Here is an 18,100-nt window from a genome sequence, read left to right as displayed (position 1 = left end):
AGCTCTCCCCGCCGCTCGGGGCCGGTATTCGCCCAGCCCTCGGCCTCGGCGCTGACCGCGGCCGCCGCCTCTCTTCCACAGTGGGGAACATCCCGTACGAAGCCACAGAGGAGCAGCTGAAGGACATCTTCTCAGAGGTTGGGCCTGTGGTCAGCTTTAGGTGAGAATGGCTGCCGGTTTCCCCCTCCCCGGTCTCCCGGGCAGATGTGGCCCCGGGCCCCGTGGTGGCGTGGGGCCGTGCAGAACCGGCCTTCCCACGGGTGGGAGCAGAGCGGCTTCTGGGGGGGGTGGTGAGGCCGTGGCAGCTGTGCTTGCGCTGCGGGGCGCTGAGATCCAGTGCCGAGGTCACTGGGAGATGTGGCGCATGATGGCCCGACCACAGCAGCAGCGCGGACATGGGCCCGCTGCTCCGGGCTGGGGGCAGCTGCCCTGCTGTGGTGTGGGCTGGTAACTCCTCAGGTCCTGATCAGGCTTTGTGCAGAGAGCCCCAATCGATCCCAGGGCCTCTGAGGGAATGTTTTCCTGCCTTGGCAGCAGGCATCAGAGATCTCAATGAAGGGCTTGGGAGCTCTAGGAGCAGCCGGTCCAGTCCTGTGTCCCCAGGACCTGCCATCGCGGGGGCACAGAAAGCACAGCGCTTGCACTGACGCCCTTCCGGGACACCAGAGCTTTGGGAATACCTATCCACCAGGATCCAGGAGGCCTTTTGGCTCTGGCTAAGGGCCGACTGTTGCGTGCCTTCACTCTGCTCCCTGGTGCTCCTGTGTGGTGTACCCCAGTAGCCCCCTCCTGAGCCATGGGCAGCCATGGGTGCTGCATGCTGCTCGATGCCTGCGCTGCCCTCAGCAGCGGTGGTTCTCTCCCCCTCCTTGTGCAGGCTGGTGTATGACAGGGAGACAGGAAAGCCGAAGGGCTATGGCTTCTGCGAGTACCAAGACCAGGAGACGGCCCTCAGTGCCATGCGGAACCTGAACGGGCGAGAGTTCAGTGGGAGGGCCCTGCGTGTCGACAATGCGGCCAGCGAGAAGAACAAAGAGGAGCTGAAGAGTGAGTCTGAGTTTTGTGGTGGAGAGTGCACAGATGTTGTGCTGGCCTGCCCTTTTCAGCATTACAAAGCGCACCTCTTCTGCGAGGCTGCCGAGGTGGAGACCTCACGGAGCTGACCTGCTCCAAGCGATGTAGCAAGTAGTTTTACAGAGGGGTGTGTGGGCTCAGCTCTGTGTTTTCTCTCCTGGACAGTCTCCCTGTTTGCACTGCCTCCCCTTCCCCATAACGGAGTGGTGCTTCCCTTCTGAGGAGCCGGTTAAAATCATATAGTTGTTGCTGTACAAGGTCACAAACTCTGTTGCAGGCTTGGGCACAGGTGCACCCATCATAGAGTCACCTTATGGGGACCCTGTCAATCCTGAAGATGCCCCCGAGTCCATCAGCCGGGCAGTAGCCAGCCTGCCGCCCGAGCAGATGTTTGAGCTGATGAAGCAGATGAAGGTGAGTGAAGCAGAGAGCTGCACGCTTTGTTTGAGCACAGCTTCTACCACTGCTGCCTGTGCCCTCGCAGCCCCTGTCATGCCTTGCCAGAGCTCTGATCTGCCTGTGTCTTCTCAGCTGTGTGTCCAGAACAGCCCCCAGGAAGCCAGGAACATGCTGCTTCAGAACCCCCAGCTGGCTTATGCCTTGCTGCAGGCCCAGGTGGTCATGAGGATCGTCGACCCGGAGATCGCACTGGTTTGTCCCTTGCTGCCTCGTCCGGGGTCGGTGGGATATCGGTGGCAGCCTGTTGTGGAGGGAGGGTGGAAGAGAACTCCCTTCTCTTTTTTCTGCCCCTAGAAAATCCTGCATCGCCAGACCAGTGTTCCTCCTCTGATCCCAGGCAACCAGCAGCCGGTGCCAGGGCCAGGGCCTGGACCGGGACCAGGGCCTGGGCCAGGGCCAAATGCCCAGCTGAACCCGCAGAATACCCCCTCATCCCAGCCGCAGCCCATAGTAAGAGCCTGCACGATGCACGTGCTGTGCGGGGCAGAGACGGGCATTGCCAGCTCCAGCTCTCCCAGCTGGGGCACGCGTGCCTGGGTGCTGGGGCTTCCCTGAGGTCCGGATTCTCTCCTGGGTAGGGTGGGATGCACGTAAACGGCGCTCCTCCTCTGATGCAGCCGCCCATGCAGGGAGGAGTGCCGGCCCCGGGACAGATGGCAGCCCCTGTGCAGGGCCCGGGCCCCGGCCCCATGGCTCCAGGAGGTGAGTGTGTGGGTTTTGGTTGAACGATGTCCTGGGCACGTGGGTCCTGCAGACAGCCCCTCTCTACTTGTCCCCTAACCAAAGGGCTTGTCCCTGTGAGAGCACACATAGTCCTGTACTGTATCTTATGGTTGTGGCTGCTGGCAGCAGCGCCCTGGAAAGTTGGCTTATCTCTGTGGGGGCCCCAGAGCAAGAAAATAAACCTCCAGTGCTCCCCCAGGAGCTGGGGGGTGGGGAGGTATTTGGGACCAAAGGAATCAGTTAGTGGTGCAGGGATGGCTGAGAAGGGATCTGAACTCTGCTTGTTCCCTCTCAGGTGGGATGCAGCCGCAGGTTGGGATGCCGGGTGGAGGGCCTGTCCCCTTGGAGCGCGGACAAGGTAAAACAGACATGAGTTACTGCTGTGTGTCATGTCAGCCTCGCTCCGGCGGGGGCCCAGGCCACAGGTGCTGAGCAGGGCTGCACCAAGAGCCCCTTCCAGCTACCCACAGCCTCGCCGTCCCTGCATCGGGGGCAGCTCCCGCAGCACCGGGCTGCGCTCGGGTTGGTTCGCTTAGGCGCAAGGCTGTGGTAGCAGCTCTCCTGCTTGCAGGGCCTCAGCCCACGCACCGCTTTGCTCCCAGTTTGTTCTGCGCCGTGTTGTGCAGACGTGCCCTGGAAGCCAGGAGAGCTGCCGGTCCCTGCAGAGCCCTGCCAAGCGCGGCGTGCCTGTGTTTTCCATCTCTCTGTGAGCCCGTGTCTGTCCCTGTGCTTGTGCGGGCAGGCAGAGCTTGCTCTTCTCTGGTCTCTGTCCTGCTCCTTTGCTGCCTGGGTGCTGGGAAGCAGCTTGTCCTGCCGCCGCGTCTGTCACCCGGCGCTCCCTATGCCATGCCCGGCAGAGGGAGCTGGCCCTTCGCTTTTGCTTGCGACAGTGAGTGCGAGGCTTGGCAGGGAATTTCCCGGTGAGTGATGGCATGGCTTTCCCTCTGCAGGCACGGTCTGTATGGCCCAGCCCCGGAGCCGGATTCCTTACGGTTCACACATTGCATGGCCACCCCGTCGAGCCGTGTGCCGGGGTTAGCACAACCAAGGCGTTCCTGTTCTCCCAGTACTAAGGCACGCAGGCAGTTGACACCCCTATTGCCTGGACTTGAATCATAGGCCTTGTTTCAAGAACATGGCAAACCTGTTCTGAGATCCTCTGGTCTTAGGTACTTAGGAGCAGCTGACTCTCGTTTTCTTTGGGGTGGGCACTGCCTTCCTGAGTGCAACCCCATAGTTCTTGGCACCCGGAAGTTTTTGGAGAGCGGACAGAAAGCTGGCACTGGGGAGTGCCATGGGAAGCCGTGGGCAGGCGCTGGCTGGCTGTGCGTTGTGGGGCGCAGCGTGGCCCCGCAGAAGGCCGATTCTCTTAGCAGGATGTCCTCCTGCCCTGCACGTTCACGCGGTGAGTGAGGGAAGGGCTGTGCCAAAGCTGGCTGTCACGCCTGTGGTGACAGAGGTAGTGTTCATGAGAGAGAGGTTGATAGACCTGCAGCATGCAGCATCTTCTCCGTAGGTTTTCCGCGGGACTTCAGGGAGTGGAGGTGATCCTGCAGGCAGCACTGTCCCCAAGGCTGAGTGCATGTGTGCATACACTATTTACGTGTCTGCTCTTCTCCCTCTTTTCCTGCTGCTTGCCCAGGGAACCTGCAGCTCTCGCCCGTGGGACCTGCCAGGCCTGCGTCTATCGAACGCGTTCAAGGTATCCCGGCACCTGCCAGCTCCCTCCTCCCATGGAGCTCGTTGTGGAGTGTGCAGAGAGCAGCTTTCACCCCGCTATGCTCAGGGCCGGGGACTGGCAGAGTTAAGAGGAGGAGGAGGAGGCAGGATTTCCCCTGGGGCCGGAGGAGCGAAAAGGCTAGTACTGTGCACAAAGAGCCACCAGTGGAAAAGGAGAGCCTGCTTGGAGAGGGCCTTTGCCTCGGATCCAGCCCCCTTTGACACCTCAGTACCAGGAACTTGCCAGGTCTTGCTTTGCTCCTGGCCCCACGTCAGCACGGGGCTTGTAGGGATCGCCCCGGGGACACCCCACACTTGGTTTGGCCACCTGATGCCGTAAGGAGCCTGAGGCAGAGCCAGACAGAGAAAGAGAGGGATAAAATCAGCAGCCAGGGAAGGGGCTTTTGTGCGCTCTGGCCTTGAGCAAGGGACTGCCCCCCCGGCGGTCAGCACAGCCCAACCGCCTGCGCACCGGGGAGCAGTGAGGCCGCCCTGAACCCCAGCCCCGAGAGCGCTGGGGGACAGCCTTGGCGCGACACTGGTGATGCAGATCCTCACGAGCTCTTGTGTGTCTCCCTGGCAGTGCCCATGCCAGACCCGAGGGCCCCTATGCAGCGTGGACCTCTACCTGCTAGTGGCCCGCCACCCCGAGGCCTTTTGGGAGATGCCCCGAATGACCCTCGCGGAGGGACCCTGCTCTCAGTCACTGGAGAAGTGGAGCCCAGGTGAGGGGAGAGGGAAGGAGAGGAGCCCTTGGCACTGTCCCCTGCCCAAGGGTGACCTCTCGCTGAGGACAGGGATGGCACCAGCCTTCCGGGAGTCACCGCTGCCTGGTCGGAGGCCTGGGTGCTGCCGATCACGGGGGCTGGCCCGTTTCCCCGGGGACGGGCATCCCCGGGGTGATGGCAGCAGCCCTGTGGCATGGGGCCGACAGCACCCGTCCCTGTGCCAGCCTCACCCTCCTCCCCTGCGGCCGGCTTCGGGGGCAATCCCAGCGCTCTGCCCAGACCGTGCCAAGCCAGCGTCTGATTCACACTCTCTCGCTTTTTCTCCTCCTCCTGCTTTGCTCTCTTCGTCTCTCTGCGTCAGAGGTTACCTTGGGCCGCCCCACCAGGGAGCCCCTATGCACCATATGCCTGGTCATGACAGCCGTGGCCCCCCCCATGAGATGAGGGGGGGACCCATGGGAGAACCCCGACCACTGATGGGAGAGCCGCGGGGGCCCTTGATGGATGCTCGAGGTGAGAGAGGGGGCATGAAATAACGGGTGGCTTAAAGCGTACAGACAGGAAGGCAGAGTGGAGCCCGCTGCCCCAACGCGAGATGTAGGAAGGGGGTTTGGGCAGTGAAACCACCAACTCCAGGGCAAGGAGGGACAATCCCATGGGGCAAGGGACTTCCTCCAGGCATGTCCCCTCTGCCCCCAGCCCTGCACCTTCCGGGCGTTTGCCTCCCAGACAAAGGAGGCAGCGGGCTCGCTCCCACGCTCCCTGCTGCGCTGCTCCCTTCAACAGCTTGCCTTGTCTTTCCTCTGCAGTCGGAAGAGATCCCCGAGGGCTGGAGCCACGAGGTTTGGAGCCGCGAGGGCTGGAGCCCCGGGTGATGGAGGCGCGAGCCCTGGAGGCGCGAGGCCTGGAGCCACGGGTCCTGGAGCCACGAGTGCTGGAAGCCAGGGCCATGGAGGCCAGAGTCATGGAGCCCCGGGGCCTGGAGCCTCGAGGGCCTGGTCCCAACCCGCGTGGCCCCATGCCTGGTGGGATACAGGGCCCTGGGCCACTTAACATGGGAGCAAGTGGCCCACAGGGGCCTCGCCAGGTACACATGATGCCTCTGCTCAGCCAGTTGGGCACAAAGGGTGTCTTGTAGATCGGGGCTGGGTGGGGGGTTGTGACTGCAGCTAGAGAGGGGAGCAGGTCCCACAGAGCAGCACTGCCCATCTGCTGGGGACAGGACAAGGCTCAGGCCTCTCTCCACCTCTTCCTGATGTGGAAGGAGAGCAGGAATTGGAGGGAGAGGAGAGCACATAAAATGCACGGTAGCCTGTCTCTCTTTGTGCTCAGGTATCTTCAGGCTGGCTGTGAGGGCATCCATCTGACCTTCTGCTTTGTGTTCCTGTATTTGTGTGGTTGAGTCCAGAGACCCCTTGGTCCTTACCCCCTCTCTCATGCCCGCAGGTTCCTAACATGGCAGGGGCAGGCATGCAGGGAGGAGGCATTCCTGGGGCAGGGGTCCAAGGAGCTGGCCAGCCCGGAGGCTTTAGCCCTGGACAGAGCCAGGTCACCCCCCAGGATCACGAGAAGGTGAGAGGACAAAAGGGAAAGGGTGAGACAGCAGGAGCAGCACTTCCAACGTGCCTTACTGCCGTGGGGACAGCCCCTTCCTGGCTCCGGTAACCCGCAGCTGCTCTGGCAGAGCACATCTCTGATTCCCCCCTCTCCCCACAGGCCGCCCTGATCATGCAGGTTCTGCAGCTGACAGCAGACCAGATCGCCATGCTGCCCCCGGAGCAACGGCAGAGCATCCTTATTCTAAAGGAGCAAATCCAGAAATCCACGGGGGCACCCTGACAGGTGACGTCCTTAACCCGGCCTCGGCCTGTGCCTGCTCCCCTCTAGTACATCAGGGAGCTGCTCTGGGTGGGGCTCTACGCTGCTTTTCCTCTCAAGGCCGGGGCTCACTCCTCCCTCTCCTCACAGCCCTGGCAGGCGCGTGGTGGAGATGCCGGCGACTGGACAGTGGCAGCTGCTTCCCGTTGCCATCTGAGCTGATGCCGCGTAGTGGGAGAGTTTTCTCCCCTCCACACACGATGTTTTGCCCTCCCATTCATCCTTTTTTCTGTGTGTATATTTTATGGTGTTTGAAATAAAGTGGGAGTAGGGTTTGAGTAAAGCCATGTCTCTAGCTGCCTTGTTTGGTCACTCGTGGAGGCCGGAGTGGGACTGTTGGGTTCTGGGAGCAGTCTGGCCTGGCTCCAGGCTAGTCTAACCCACTCGCCTTCCTCCCTTCTCCCCAGCACCAGGGCAAGGTCTACACATGGGTTTTCTTATGTGTGGTGCTGTTCACAGCTGTTCTCAGGGGTGTAAGGAAAGGGCAGGCCAGGGAGCTCGGTTTTCTGTCCCTGCTGACCAGGCGGGAGGGGCTCCGTATCTGATTGCTGTATCGCTTACCACGCCGACCTGCTCCGGGAGGGTGGGTTTTTTTTCCTTCTTCTCTGCATATACTTGAGCAGAATTTGTGCCTTTGCCTGAGCTGCATTTGAAGTCGACCTGTGTGCTGGTGTGTGCCTGGCGGGCAGTGCAGGCTGGCTCTGGGCAGTGGCAGCGAGCCCCCATGGCCAGGGGGTGCCTTACCCTGCACCCCAGTGGGTTTGCTATGAACCACCTTTTTTTTACAGCCCTACAGGGGGCAGAGCAGGCTCCCTTCGTACCTGTACAGACCGAGTCACCACGATGGCTTTTATAGCAAAGGAAAGAATGTTTAATTTACCCTTTTAGGCTGAGGACTGTTTAAACTCAGAGGGGCCCATCTGGCCCCCAATTCCCGCTCTGCGTGCCCGCAGGCCGGCCCCATCCCCATCCTGTGGTTCTGCCCAGCCCGCTGGGCGCTCCTGCTGCTTCCCGCTGCTCCGGCAGCATCACCGCAGCACCTGCCTCTGGTTTCTCGATGGGGGGCCCTCTCCCACCACGAGGACCTATTGTAGACCAGGCCAAGAAGGCAGCAGTCTTTGAACCTGGAGTTTCTCCTGGAGAAGGATGAGCTTGCCAAGTCTCACCATGGTTCAGTTTGTGCACCCTCCAGCAGATGTTTATCCCTGGCCCCCAAGACCTCTGCCATGGGGGGCGAGGCGAGAGCAGCAGGGTCCCCTGTCCGCTGGGGTCCCAGCCTGGCTTCTGCTTAGAAGTTCTCCTTGTTGAAGTAGAACTTGACCTTCCTGGGGTCCAGGCTGGAGTGCTGGTGGCAAAACTTCTGCAGGCTCTTTGCCAAGGCCCCTGGCCCACAGAGGAACACACCAACCACCGATCTGCACACAGCAACGCAGGGAAAAGTGATCTAAGAGCTTTTTGGGGTCCTTACAACCTGTGGGGCACTAGCATGCCCCTCAAAGCCAGTGCTGGGTGCCAGGGAGGAGGGGGTGCCTCCGAGGCTCCGGCACCTCAGACCTCGTGCCCAGCTCTCACCTGGGGTGAGCTGCAGCCACTGCCGCAAACTCGCTGTTCCACATGGGCCGCCCGAAGATGGTTTTGTGCCTGAGGCCCGTCACTGTGTCCGTAGGGGTGTCGAAGCGGAGCGCCACGTTGTTGGCCTGGGCAGAGCAGGGACTGTGAGGGCCCTGGCTGCCACCCGTGAGCCCACCTCCAGTCCCTCACCGCAGAGGAGCATCCACCTCTGACGCCCACCACACACCGCTCCCAGACTTGCTGCTGCAAAGGCGTTGATGTGCTTGCCTCACCTCTCCCGCTGCCTCGGCCACCCCATGTGCCCCCTTGCCGCTGCGCCTGCCCGTGGTAGACTCACGATGCTGGTGTCCCAGCCGGTGAGGAAGAGCCTGTAGGTGAGGAAATCCGCCTTGCCCGACTCGGCCATCTTCTGCTCCAGTGAGGCAAGCAGGTCATTGAACCAGGCGAAGGCTCCCGTGTCCCGGCAGAGCCAGTAGAAGTAGATCTGGGATGCAGAGGGAGAGGGGTTGCTGAAGGTGGAGCAGAGCAGGAGGGGTGGAAGGATTCAATGTTGAGGACTGGGGACCCCAGCATGGAGAAACCCATGGCTGGGCCCGTGGGGCACCCCATACCTTCTTGGTCTTGAGGGTCTGGTCAGCCTGCTGGAACTTGTACCAGATGGACTTCAGGATGGAGGCGAAGGGGGTGACGCCAATGCCCGCTCCCACCAGCATGGCCACCTCGTACTGGAACACATCTTCGCTGGCTGTGCCGAAGGGGCCGTCCACCTCGATCCTGGCCGAGGGAGAGCCTGGGTGAGAGGTACGGACTCCCCGGATCCCTGAGGTGGTCTGTTCAGGTGCTCCCCAGCCTACCTGGGCATCTCTGGATTCTGCTGGAAAGTGTCGATGAGACGCTCCGTCCAGTCACCGGCCGCCCGGATATGGATGGAGAAGAAGTCCTCCTCGGGCGCCGAGGTGAGGGTGAAAGGGTGCCACTCCAGCAGGGAGATGGCGGGGCAGTTGACAAAGATGTACTGTCCCACCTCCATGCAGAAGCCCTTCTTCTGCATCTGCAGCTCCAGCACGCGGGCAGGGTGCATGACCACCTGTGGGGCAGGGACGGGGCTCAGCACCCCGCCTGGCTCCTGTCCCCGGGCAAGGGGCTTGGGCAGTGGCCCCTGCCCACCTCCCCACAGCCACCCCGGCAGGGAGCTGCGGCACTGGTGGCTGTGAGGGAAGGAACTGGTGGCTGCGAGGGAAGGAACTGGCAGCGGGCACAGGCTCCTCCACCACCCACCTTGGTGACAACCACCTTCTGCTGCGCACGCCAGACCCGAAGGATCCGCTCGAAGATGTAGAGGAGGACAGGGGCCAGAACCCACTTCCAGGACTGCAGGGATGGAGGAGAGCAAAGGGTTGAGGAGGGCCAGGGCTGGAGCATCCCAATGGCAAGAGAAGAGCTTCTCCCCCCACAGCCATCCCGCCGCTGCCCTACCTCGGCGGGGATGCTCCCGAACTCAGGGTGTTTGCAGCAGTCATGGCTGCAGTCCTCTTCCTTCTGCGTGAGATACTGGGCGCAGCGATGGGGGTGCACTTTCTCCATGCTCTCCTCCGTCTGCCCGCGCACCAGCCCGCTGTGGGGAGGCCAGGGATGAGCCCAGGGGCCAGCTCCTGCCCCCTGCTGGGGCTGAGCCACGCTGTGTGAGGCCAGCTGGGCTAGCCAGCCCTGGAAACAGGGAGCCCACACCCCCACTGAGCCTTCTCCAGGGCTGTATTGCTCCCCGGGGCAAGCAGAGCTGCCACACCGGGGGCCTGCGGCCGCTGCCCCTTGCTGTCCTGCCTTTGGGGAGCGGTGGGGATCCTTACGCGATGCCGTGGATGACGAGACCAGCGAAGTAGATGAGGAAGAGGTGGTGTGTGTACCAGAAGACCTCGAAGTAGTTCCTGCGGATGAACTCGGTGGAGGATGTGACCATGAGGATGAGCGCCAGTGTGATGATGACCCCTGTCAGCCCCGGGATGGTGGTGAATGCCACGTACTCCACAGTCTGCAGGGGTGGCAGGAGGGGTTAGGGAGGCAGGGGACAGGCAGTGGCAGGGGGATGGATGCTGGGGCCCACGCTCACCGTCTGGTTGGAGTGGATGGGGTTCAGCCACTTGTCGCTGCCCTGCAGGTGCATCTTAGAGAGGACGGCGGGGAGGCTGCGGTCAGTAGCTTGCTGGCTGTGGTTGTAGCGCTCCAGGTTGAAGAGGTGGGCGATGGTGTGCACAGCTGGGCAAGGGACAGGCAAGTCACCCACCTGGCCACCTCCTGGTCCCCCCTGTGCCCCAGCCCAGCGCGGGGCTGTACCTGTGAACAGGGCCAGCGTGTAGGCCACCAGCTTGTGGAAGGTGAGGTTGTGGTCCAGCTGCTTTCGCAGAGTCCGCCTGCAGCACTGCGGGGAGAGGTGGTGGTGTCAGGCCGAGGGCAGGCATGTGGACAGGGACAGCCAAACTGGCTGTGCTGCCATGGGGCACTCACCAAGCAGGTCCCACGGAGGAAGGAGAGGAGGTTGCGGCAGACGGGCAGCAGGATCAGCATGCTGTTGAAGTTGAGGCACTTGGCAGATGCTCGTGCCCATGCCAAGGCAGACTGGGGAGAGGAAGGGGGGTGAGCACCACTGCCACATGTCACAGATGGGGTAAGTCTACCTGCAGCCACAGAGCCCATGGCTCTGTCCAGCATGGTGCTGTGCCAGGACTGGGACAGGCCAAGCAATGCTGGGGACTGGGAAGGAGTGATGCTGGACTGGGCTGGGGACTGGGAGGGGGTGATATTGGGCTGGGACAAGACAGGGACTAAGATGGACAGGCATGGAGCAATGCTGAGCTGGGGACTGGGATGGGGTGATAGCAGGCTGAAAGAGGGCAGGACAAGGAGGAGACATGGGGTGCTGCAACCCCCACTCCACTGCGGGAGGGCTCCGAGGGACAGGCAGGGTGCTGTGGGGGAGCATCTTACCCCAAGGATGGCCCTGGTGTAGAAATACCGCTCGTCCCGGTCAAAGAACAGAAAGTAGTATGTGAAGAGGAAGATGTTGATGCCCAGCCAGGCTGCCTGTGGGGGAAAGCCGCAGCCTCATGAGAGACCCCAGCTTGGGATCCCCTCACCCCACAGCACTCTGGTGCGGGTGCAGCCAGAGGCCATCAGGGCAGCGCATCCCCCATGCTTCCTTATGATCTGCAGCAGCACGCACAAGGCTGGGACACGGGTCCAAAGGTAGGGAGAGGTGTGGGAGTCTTGCAAAATAACTGTCTTGTCACCCACAGCCCTGTGCATCACCCACACACGAGGAAGGAGGAAAGGCAGGTGCAGGCAACGCCTGCCTGGTTAGAGTGCAGAGCCACAGGGTGGTCAAAGCTGGCGGGGCAAACTCTGGGAGGAGAAAATTTCACTGGGATCGGGATCACTCATCCCCTGCCTAACCCTGCTGCACCCCACACTGGCCCCTCTCATAGCCATCCACTTTTTGCAGAGCTCCCAAAACTACTCTCCCTTGCTTTTGTGGTTTTTGCTTTAAAAAGTAATTTTAAAAAATCAAAATAATCCGACTTTCTGCAAATCCCTATTTTCCCATACATTAGCAGCTCCTCTCGCAGCAGAGCAGCCGGCACTGTGCCGGCCAAGCACGCCCCGTTACCCCAGGGATGCCACAGCACCGCACCAGCAGATCGTCCTCACCCCGGCGTGGGCTCTCACGGGAGCCTCCTGCTCTCACATGGGGACAAGAGGCACAGGGGAGTTCCCGGCCAAAGCAGAGGCAATTTTAGGTTTTGCAGCAGAATCACCCCTTTTCTTTGAGTCGTGTTTTCCTTAAAACTTCGGTTTTCCAAACCTCATCCCTCCGCTGCCCACCTGGGCTTTGCAAGTTGGCTGGGCAGGGGGGTGCTTGTCTCTCCCCGCAGCCCAGCACCAGGACAGCACATCAGCCCCCCGTTACCCCACAACCCCAGGATCATGCCCAGACCTTGCCCCCCCATAGCCTCCCCTCATCACCCCGGCCCCTCCCAGCAGATGAGCCCCCCAGCCCCACACACTCACGAGGACAGCAGCAGAGAACCAGTGGTTGACCAGCCAGTTGCCCATGGTGCCAACGTCCCCGTGCCTGCCTGCCGCTGCCTGCCGCTGCCCGCCCGACGTTTTATGGAGGCAGCAGGCGGTGCGGCAGCCCCAGCCACGGGAACGGCACCGCAGGGACTTTCCCCGGAAAAACCTTTGAGGAAATACTGGGCAGTTTCAAAGGACACCTTCCAGGAAGGCAGGGCTGACCCCATCGACCAGCCCCAAAACTGGCCTCCCGGACCGGCTGGGCATGGCCCCACACTGAGGGTCCCCCACGGCTGGGCGCTGCAGGACATCAGGCCACTCCTCTTGGTTGTTTGCAGTACTTGGGGACAGAAATGGTTTTTTTTTTAAGGTAGGAATTTCCTGGTGAGAGAAAGTCGTGGAGGGTCCGTCCTGTGCCTGGCTCAGCTGATTTGCCATTCTCCAGCCTCCCTCACTGTCCCTGTTTTACAAGAAAACCACCACAGGAGGAGCAGCATCCCGGTGCCAGGACCCGTCCCTCGGATCCACTCCAGGGCAGGTGACTTAAGAGTGAGTACCAGCAGTGCTGCACCTCCGTGGGCACCCCAGGGGTGCTGCACACCCTCAGCCTGGCACCCAGCACCCTCTAAACTGAGCTGACCCCACAAATCGGTGCTGGTCACACTCCTGGTTTGGGTCAGAATGCCTGGGTCCCTTCAGCATCCCCTCTGCTCTGCCAGCCACCCTTCCTATTCTGCCTGCCCTCAGCGGTGCCCAGCGCTCCTGCTGGGAACAGGAACCAGTGCCAGGGCCTCGAGCCTGGAGGAACAGGTTGGGCAGGATTGCTCCTTGCTGGCAAGCCGGGTTGCTCCTGGCCCACAGCCATGGCTGACGGAGGTGCAGGATGAGGCTGGCCCCCCTCCCGCCATGCTCCTGCATTTTACCGACTCCATTGTGGGGCTCCCACCAATCCCCATTTCCCACTGGTGCAGCCCCAGCTCGGTGCCCACAAGCGCGAGGGCTACGTGGGCAGTGGGTGTGCGCACCCACGCCAGCCCTGGCGGGACGATCCCCACCCTCAGTGTGAGTCACCGGCCACCCGCCAGCACCCGGACACGCAGCCACAGCAAAGTTTCTTTTACTGCTTAAAACAGTCCCACGGGCACCTGTGGTCCCAAGGTCACTGTATATACCGTAGCGGGCAGATGCGGGGGTGTCCGGGGCACCCCAGAGGCTGTGCACCACACGGCAGCCGGCTCACAGTGGCAGGCGGTTTGGGCACCCCATAAGTCCTTTGTGTCCGTGTGTGGAGTCCCAGGCAAGGCTGGCACGCTCCTGTCCCCCTGTCACTGCAGGGACCCACCGGGACCCGCGGCCAGGCCAGGCAGCTCCTGCCTGGAGCCGTGAGCCTCCTCTGGCTGCTGATGCAGCCCAGCGCTGCCCATCCTCATGTCTGTAGCCAGCTGGAGGAGCCCGGTGCTGGCCATTCCTCAGACGATGCTGTGCCTCACGCCGGGCTCGTGGGGGGCCTGGAGGCGCAGAGGGGTCCCTGGCCGGTGCTGGCGGCAGCAGACACAGTGCAGGTAGTCGGCAACGTTGTGCCGGAAAAGTTGGCGGCAGGGGTGCAGGTACTGGAAGAAGAGAAGCATGAAGTAGATGCCCAGGCAGTAGCCAAGGAGCAGCTGCACCACCAGCAGTGGGGTGCAGATGTTCTCATAGACATCTGTCTTAAAAAAGTACCAGAGGATGACGAGGGCTGTGTTCTCTGCCAGCCGGGCCACGTAGTACACGGCCAGGCGGCCCCAGTTCTGTGACTTGTCAATGAGGTCCCGGTCGGCCAGCTTGAGCTGCACGGCCGACCAGCAGAACATGTTGATGCTGGCGTAGAGGAGGGTGAAGGCGCAGAGCACCACCACCGTGCCCACGCGGCTGAAATTCTTCTCGATGTTGTCGGGCAGGCGGGTGCCGCTCCGCCAGAACTGCACCCAGGGCAAGAAGAAGACCACCAGCAGGTTGGTCAGGGCGATGGGGATGATCCAGTGCTTGAAGACGGTGCTGAAGAGCACGAGGACAGCCACGCGGGTGGAGATCTCCAGGCTGCGCCACAGCACGATACAGAGGAAGGCCAGCGGCCGCAGCTGGACCTTGTAGTCATCGTACTTGACCTGGATGGCCAGGATATTGCAGACGAGTGCCCCATAGGTGACCGACACCAGGCAGATGCCCATGAGGATGGCTGCAGAGGGAGACGTCAGGGGAGTCAGGCCAGGGAACCCAGCTCCAGTGTCAGGACCTGGGCTGTGTGCTCGGCCTCTTGTGCCCCAGGTACAAAATGTGGGGTCCCAACTCCGTGTGTGAAGCGTGGGATGACAACCCTGAGTGTGAAACGTGGGGTGCCAAGCAACAGGGCTTACAGCAGGAGGCTCAGTGTGAGCACTGCTGGGACAGCTTGTGGCTGGTGGTGACAGACCCCACGATGGGGCGACTGTGGGGGAAGCTGAAGGCAGCAGGAGGCTCTGCTCCCAGATTTTCTCTCTACGCTAATAAACCTGAGACCTTTGTCAAACTGGGGTCACTCCTGTGCTTGAACCAGGCACCAACCGCCCTGACCTCTGCACAAAATGCTGCTCAAGGGGGAGTGGGGCATGGTGTGTGTTGTGAGCATCCCTCTGCCCTCACCCAGGCCAAGAGCCACACCACTGTAGCCCACCATTCACCCCAGAAGCATCTCAAGAGCCACCCCTGTCCAGGGGCTGCAAGGCCAAGGTCATTCATAGGGAACATCAGCAGCTGCTCACATTCAGCGCAACCAGGGAAACTGTGACACAGAAAAAGGGAAGCATGTGTCTGGTCGTGCCGGCAGCTGCGAGCTGCAGGGTTGAGCTGACACCTGAGCCGCAAGGGAATCACCCAAAATGTATGAACTGGGATTCACTTCCCGCATCTGCTGCTGGAGGAGAGCTGGGGCCCACCCTCCCCCTGCTGCTCCCACTCCCCAAAACGCCCTCATGGGGGACTGTGGCCAAGGAGGGGGTTTCTGTGGGGCACCTCCTGTGTTCTCCTTTCCATGGGCCTGCCATGGGCACAGAGGGCAAGGTGTGAGCTCCCAGCGCGGCCGGGAGAGTGGGTCAGCAGGGGAAGCTCCTTCTCTGAGCACTCCTGCACACCCGGCTCGGCAGCATGCCGAAGCGCGTTCTAAAAGCTCGTTCTGTCACATCCAGCCCCCGAGCACATCAACACCCCACAAGCAGGCGAGGGAGCCTGGGAGTGGGAGCGCTGGGCTGGGAGCTCCAGCTGTTGGGAAAGGCACAGAAATAGATCTGACAGAGGGACTGTGAGGAAGACAGAGCCTGTAGCTGGAAAAAAACCAGTAACTAACGCAGACTGTAGCAGCCTGGGGCAGGGGTACGGCATCTTTATGGGACAGGGCACCAGGTGGATGGCAGGGCTCCATAGGGCACTGGGGCTGGGAGCAGAGCCTGGCACCTCGGTCACGGCCAGCTCTTCCCACTCTAACCAGCCTCTACTGCAAGCTGGAAAGCAGAGTGCCGGGAGTGGGAAAAGCAAACCAGGAGACAGGTAAGTGCCCAATCTCTGCAGGTTATGCTCCAAGTTTAGGGGAGTCCAGTGGCAGCCGGCATCCCCAGCAACCCCCCCAAAGCTTCATTCGGATGCCACACCGGCACGTGTGGCCTCAGGGGAGCCCACGGGGCAGACACCCTTACCTCGGGCAGCGGGGACGTACTTCTCCAGGACACTGATGTAGAGCTGGAGGGTGAGCTGCGGGGTGGAGCCCAGGAAGGCCTGGATGACCGCCATGCGCTTGAAAGCGTTGCGGTGCGTGGCCAGCCGGCGCACCGAGTGTCCTACCTCCTGCTCCATCTCCACCTCATAGCCTTTCCGCAGCCGCCGCTTACGGGTGATGGTGACGTAGGGCTCCTCCTCCTTCCCTGACCAGCAGTACACCACCAGTGCCTCCATACACCTGGGGGGACACAGCAACCATCACCCCGCCAGCCTCCCCGCTGCCCCTCAACATCTCCAGTCCCTCCTCACCCAGTGCCGGCCAGATCCTGCTCCTGCCGTGTGCACCCCAGCTGATTTGGGCAACTGTTCGAAGTGCTGTGGGCAGTCCCTGGCCCCGGGAGGTCAGGATGAGGGCAAGGTGACACCAGGACCGCGGGGATGCCCGGTGGCTGCTCCTCTTCTCCAGCACTCAGGGGGAAGCGTGTGGGTCAGAGGGACAACAACTGCCCCAGCAAGGGGGGGCAACAGCTGCCGCATGTGGAAATTGTAGTTCTGCTGGGAGCGAGAGATAAGGGAAGGGGTTAATCGCCCTCTGGTTCTGTTTTCCCCACTGGCACAAAAACATCTCTTCCTCTAAGCAGAGGCAAGAGAAACTTTCTGATATCGTCTTTGATCTCTCCTTGTGAGCAGAAGGCTTCTGCGCTTCCTTCTTGGTGGGGACAGCAGGAAGGGGAGCGCAGGGTGAAGCCGGGTGTGACAGGCAGATAAAACAGTGCTTCCGACAAAACCCTCACGAGCAGGCAAGGGAGGTGGGTTTCTCCCACGCTGCTTCCCACTGCAAGGCCAGCAGGACCCCCAGCTCCTCCGCACGCAGCCGTGAGGTGGGTGTGTGTGGGCCAGAGGCCATCAGCAGACGAGGACCCATCCAACAGGCTTGGCTCCTGCTCAGGGACAAGCTGGCTCTGGGACTAACAGGACGTAATTATTTATGAGCACTCATTAGGACAGCAGAAGTTTCTCTGTTTCAGACCCAAATGGAATGAGGTTTTTGGATAAATTCTTGCCAGATCAGGCCAGAACTCATGGCTCACTGCAAACTCTTAACGGGAAAATGGTTTCATCCAAAAGGCCTAGCTTCAAGGGCAGTCCCAGCTGGCTCCTGGTGCCCTCCTCAGCAGGCTGGGCTCCATCCCCAGCCTGAGGAGCCGACTGACACAGCCCCCCCGCCCCAAGCAGCTCCGGCTGGCCAAGCGGCCAAGCACCATTATCTCCATCTCAGAGAGCCACAGTGGGTGCGATGAGACCTGCGGCACAGTCACGGACCCGTAGCCCTTCCAACGGCTGGTGGTGCCGAGGTGGGGCTCCCCGGCCACCTGCGAAGATGAAATGTGGTGATGAGGACACCCCCGGCTCTCTGCTTGCTTCCGGTGATGGAGGAAGCGGTGCAGGCCGTGGTGGTTTTGCAGCGCTGTGGGTACAGCGCACCCCAAGGCATGGCTGTCGGCATGCCCTTGGGGAAGGAGCCCCCCGCTGCACCCCCTGTGCATTCTCACTGGTGGCCAGGGTGATGGCAGCCCGGGGAGGCCCCGCAACATTCCCAAGGAGTGAGAGATCAGCAGCTCTCTGGCTTGTGCAATATCCACACCCTCGCCCTCCTCTCCCCCAGCATGGTCTGGTGGCCCCCCAGCTCCCCCCAGCCTTGCTCCTGCACCCAGCTCCTCACCTCCATGCCCCATGGGGCCTGGGGGCCTTTTCTGGGGGGCAGGACCCCTGTTCCTATCCACCCTCAAGCACCCCAGCTGGGATTTGCATCTGTGCTCCCTAAGCCAAGCGACGGCAAACCCAAAGGCAGAGTGAGACACCGGCAGCAGAAAGCGACCCCGCAAAGAACCTTCTCAGCAGCTGAGAGGCAACAGGCTGGAGAGCAGAGTCCTGCCAGCAGTGGGGGCCCAGCGGGGAGCACCCCCCCCGGCAGGATCGCGGCATCGCTGGGGAGGGGTGGCCAAGCAGGAGCCCCCCGCGGGCCGGGAGCAGCCGTGTCCCCCGGGGAGGAGCGGGGAGGGGGTGTCGGGGAGCAGGCAGGAGCAGCTCTGGACACACCGGGCTTGGCTGCACAGACAGGTTTGTGCTGACAGCCAGTGCCCGAGGCGCCC

At 61.8% G+C, this 18,100-nt stretch overlaps 3 protein-coding genes across 3 annotated transcripts in view; 1 reads left to right on the top strand and 2 right to left on the bottom strand.

Moving 5' to 3' along the window:
* The window catches only part of CSTF2 (cleavage stimulation factor subunit 2), a 7,128-nt gene extending 264 nt beyond the window's left edge, over window positions 1-6,864 (top strand). Inside the window, exons 2-16 of the mRNA XM_026848814.1 lie at window positions 3-160; window positions 878-1,047; window positions 1,352-1,488; window positions 1,606-1,725; window positions 1,828-1,983; window positions 2,112-2,235; window positions 2,552-2,614; window positions 3,207-3,290; window positions 3,899-3,958; window positions 4,559-4,700; window positions 5,065-5,216; window positions 5,513-5,790; window positions 6,150-6,275; window positions 6,420-6,545; window positions 6,672-6,864. Coding sequence (XP_026704615.1) covers window positions 3-160; window positions 878-1,047; window positions 1,352-1,488; window positions 1,606-1,725; window positions 1,828-1,983; window positions 2,112-2,235; window positions 2,552-2,614; window positions 3,207-3,290; window positions 3,899-3,958; window positions 4,559-4,700; window positions 5,065-5,216; window positions 5,513-5,790; window positions 6,150-6,275; window positions 6,420-6,542 — 1,893 coding nt within the window. The 3' untranslated portion in view covers window positions 6,543-6,545; window positions 6,672-6,864. The remainder of the gene's footprint in view (window positions 1-2; window positions 161-877; window positions 1,048-1,351; window positions 1,489-1,605; window positions 1,726-1,827; window positions 1,984-2,111; window positions 2,236-2,551; window positions 2,615-3,206; window positions 3,291-3,898; window positions 3,959-4,558; window positions 4,701-5,064; window positions 5,217-5,512; window positions 5,791-6,149; window positions 6,276-6,419; window positions 6,546-6,671) is intronic.
* A 604-nt stretch (window positions 6,865-7,468) lies between these two features.
* Window positions 7,469-12,827, bottom strand: NOX1 (NADPH oxidase 1). Its single transcript, XM_026848573.1, has 13 exons — window positions 12,216-12,827; window positions 11,136-11,231; window positions 10,656-10,766; window positions 10,485-10,569; window positions 10,261-10,406; window positions 10,001-10,182; window positions 9,630-9,768; window positions 9,432-9,524; window positions 9,008-9,240; window positions 8,765-8,927; window positions 8,491-8,637; window positions 8,154-8,278; window positions 7,469-7,996 (listed from the first exon to the last, which is right to left on the bottom strand). Exons 1-13 carry the CDS (start codon window positions 12,258-12,260, stop codon window positions 7,870-7,872), a joined length of 1,692 nt encoding a protein of 563 aa, XP_026704374.1. The 5' UTR covers window positions 12,261-12,827; the 3' UTR covers window positions 7,469-7,869.
* Window positions 12,828-13,109: 282 nt separating this feature from the next.
* On the bottom strand, window positions 13,110-16,205 carry XKRX (XK related X-linked). The gene is made up of 2 exons (XM_026848790.1): window positions 15,926-16,205; window positions 13,110-14,436 (listed from the first exon to the last, which is right to left on the bottom strand). The coding sequence occupies exons 1-2, from the start codon at window positions 16,179-16,181 to the stop codon at window positions 13,691-13,693; spliced, it is 1,002 nt and encodes a 333-aa protein (XP_026704591.1). The 5' UTR covers window positions 16,182-16,205; the 3' UTR covers window positions 13,110-13,690.
* Window positions 16,206-18,100: the final 1,895 nt, after the last annotated feature.

The sequence above is a fragment of the Athene cunicularia genome (assembly GCF_003259725.1).
Source record: "Athene cunicularia isolate RWA chromosome 4 unlocalized genomic scaffold, athCun1 chr4_part3, whole genome shotgun sequence".
NCBI classification, from domain to species: Eukaryota; Metazoa; Chordata; class Aves; order Strigiformes; family Strigidae; genus Athene; species Athene cunicularia.
The sequence above is the reverse complement of the archived record's forward strand: the minus strand, read 5'-3'. Positions and strand labels throughout refer to the sequence as shown.

Excerpts from the sequence above, each read along its gene's own strand:
- NOX1 (XM_026848573.1), bottom strand. The coding sequence starts at position 12,260 with ATGGGCAACTGGCTGGTCAACCACTGGTTCTCTGCTGCTGTCCTC. Across the intron at positions 11,232-12,215 it reads GGTTCTCTGCTGCTGTCCTC|GCAGCCTGGCTGGGCATCAA; the intron begins GTGAGTGTGTGG and ends TTTCCCCCACAG. Across the intron at positions 8,279-8,490 it reads CCGGCTGGGACACCAGCATC|GCCAACAACGTGGCGCTCCG; the intron begins GTGAGTCTACCA and ends TGCTCTGCCCAG.
- XKRX (XM_026848790.1), bottom strand. The coding sequence starts at position 16,181 with ATGGAGGCACTGGTGGTGTACTGCTGGTCAGGGAAGGAGGAGGAGCCC. Across the intron at positions 14,437-15,925 it reads GTACGTCCCCGCTGCCCGAG|CCATCCTCATGGGCATCTGC; the intron begins GTAAGGGTGTCT and ends CTCCCTCTGCAG.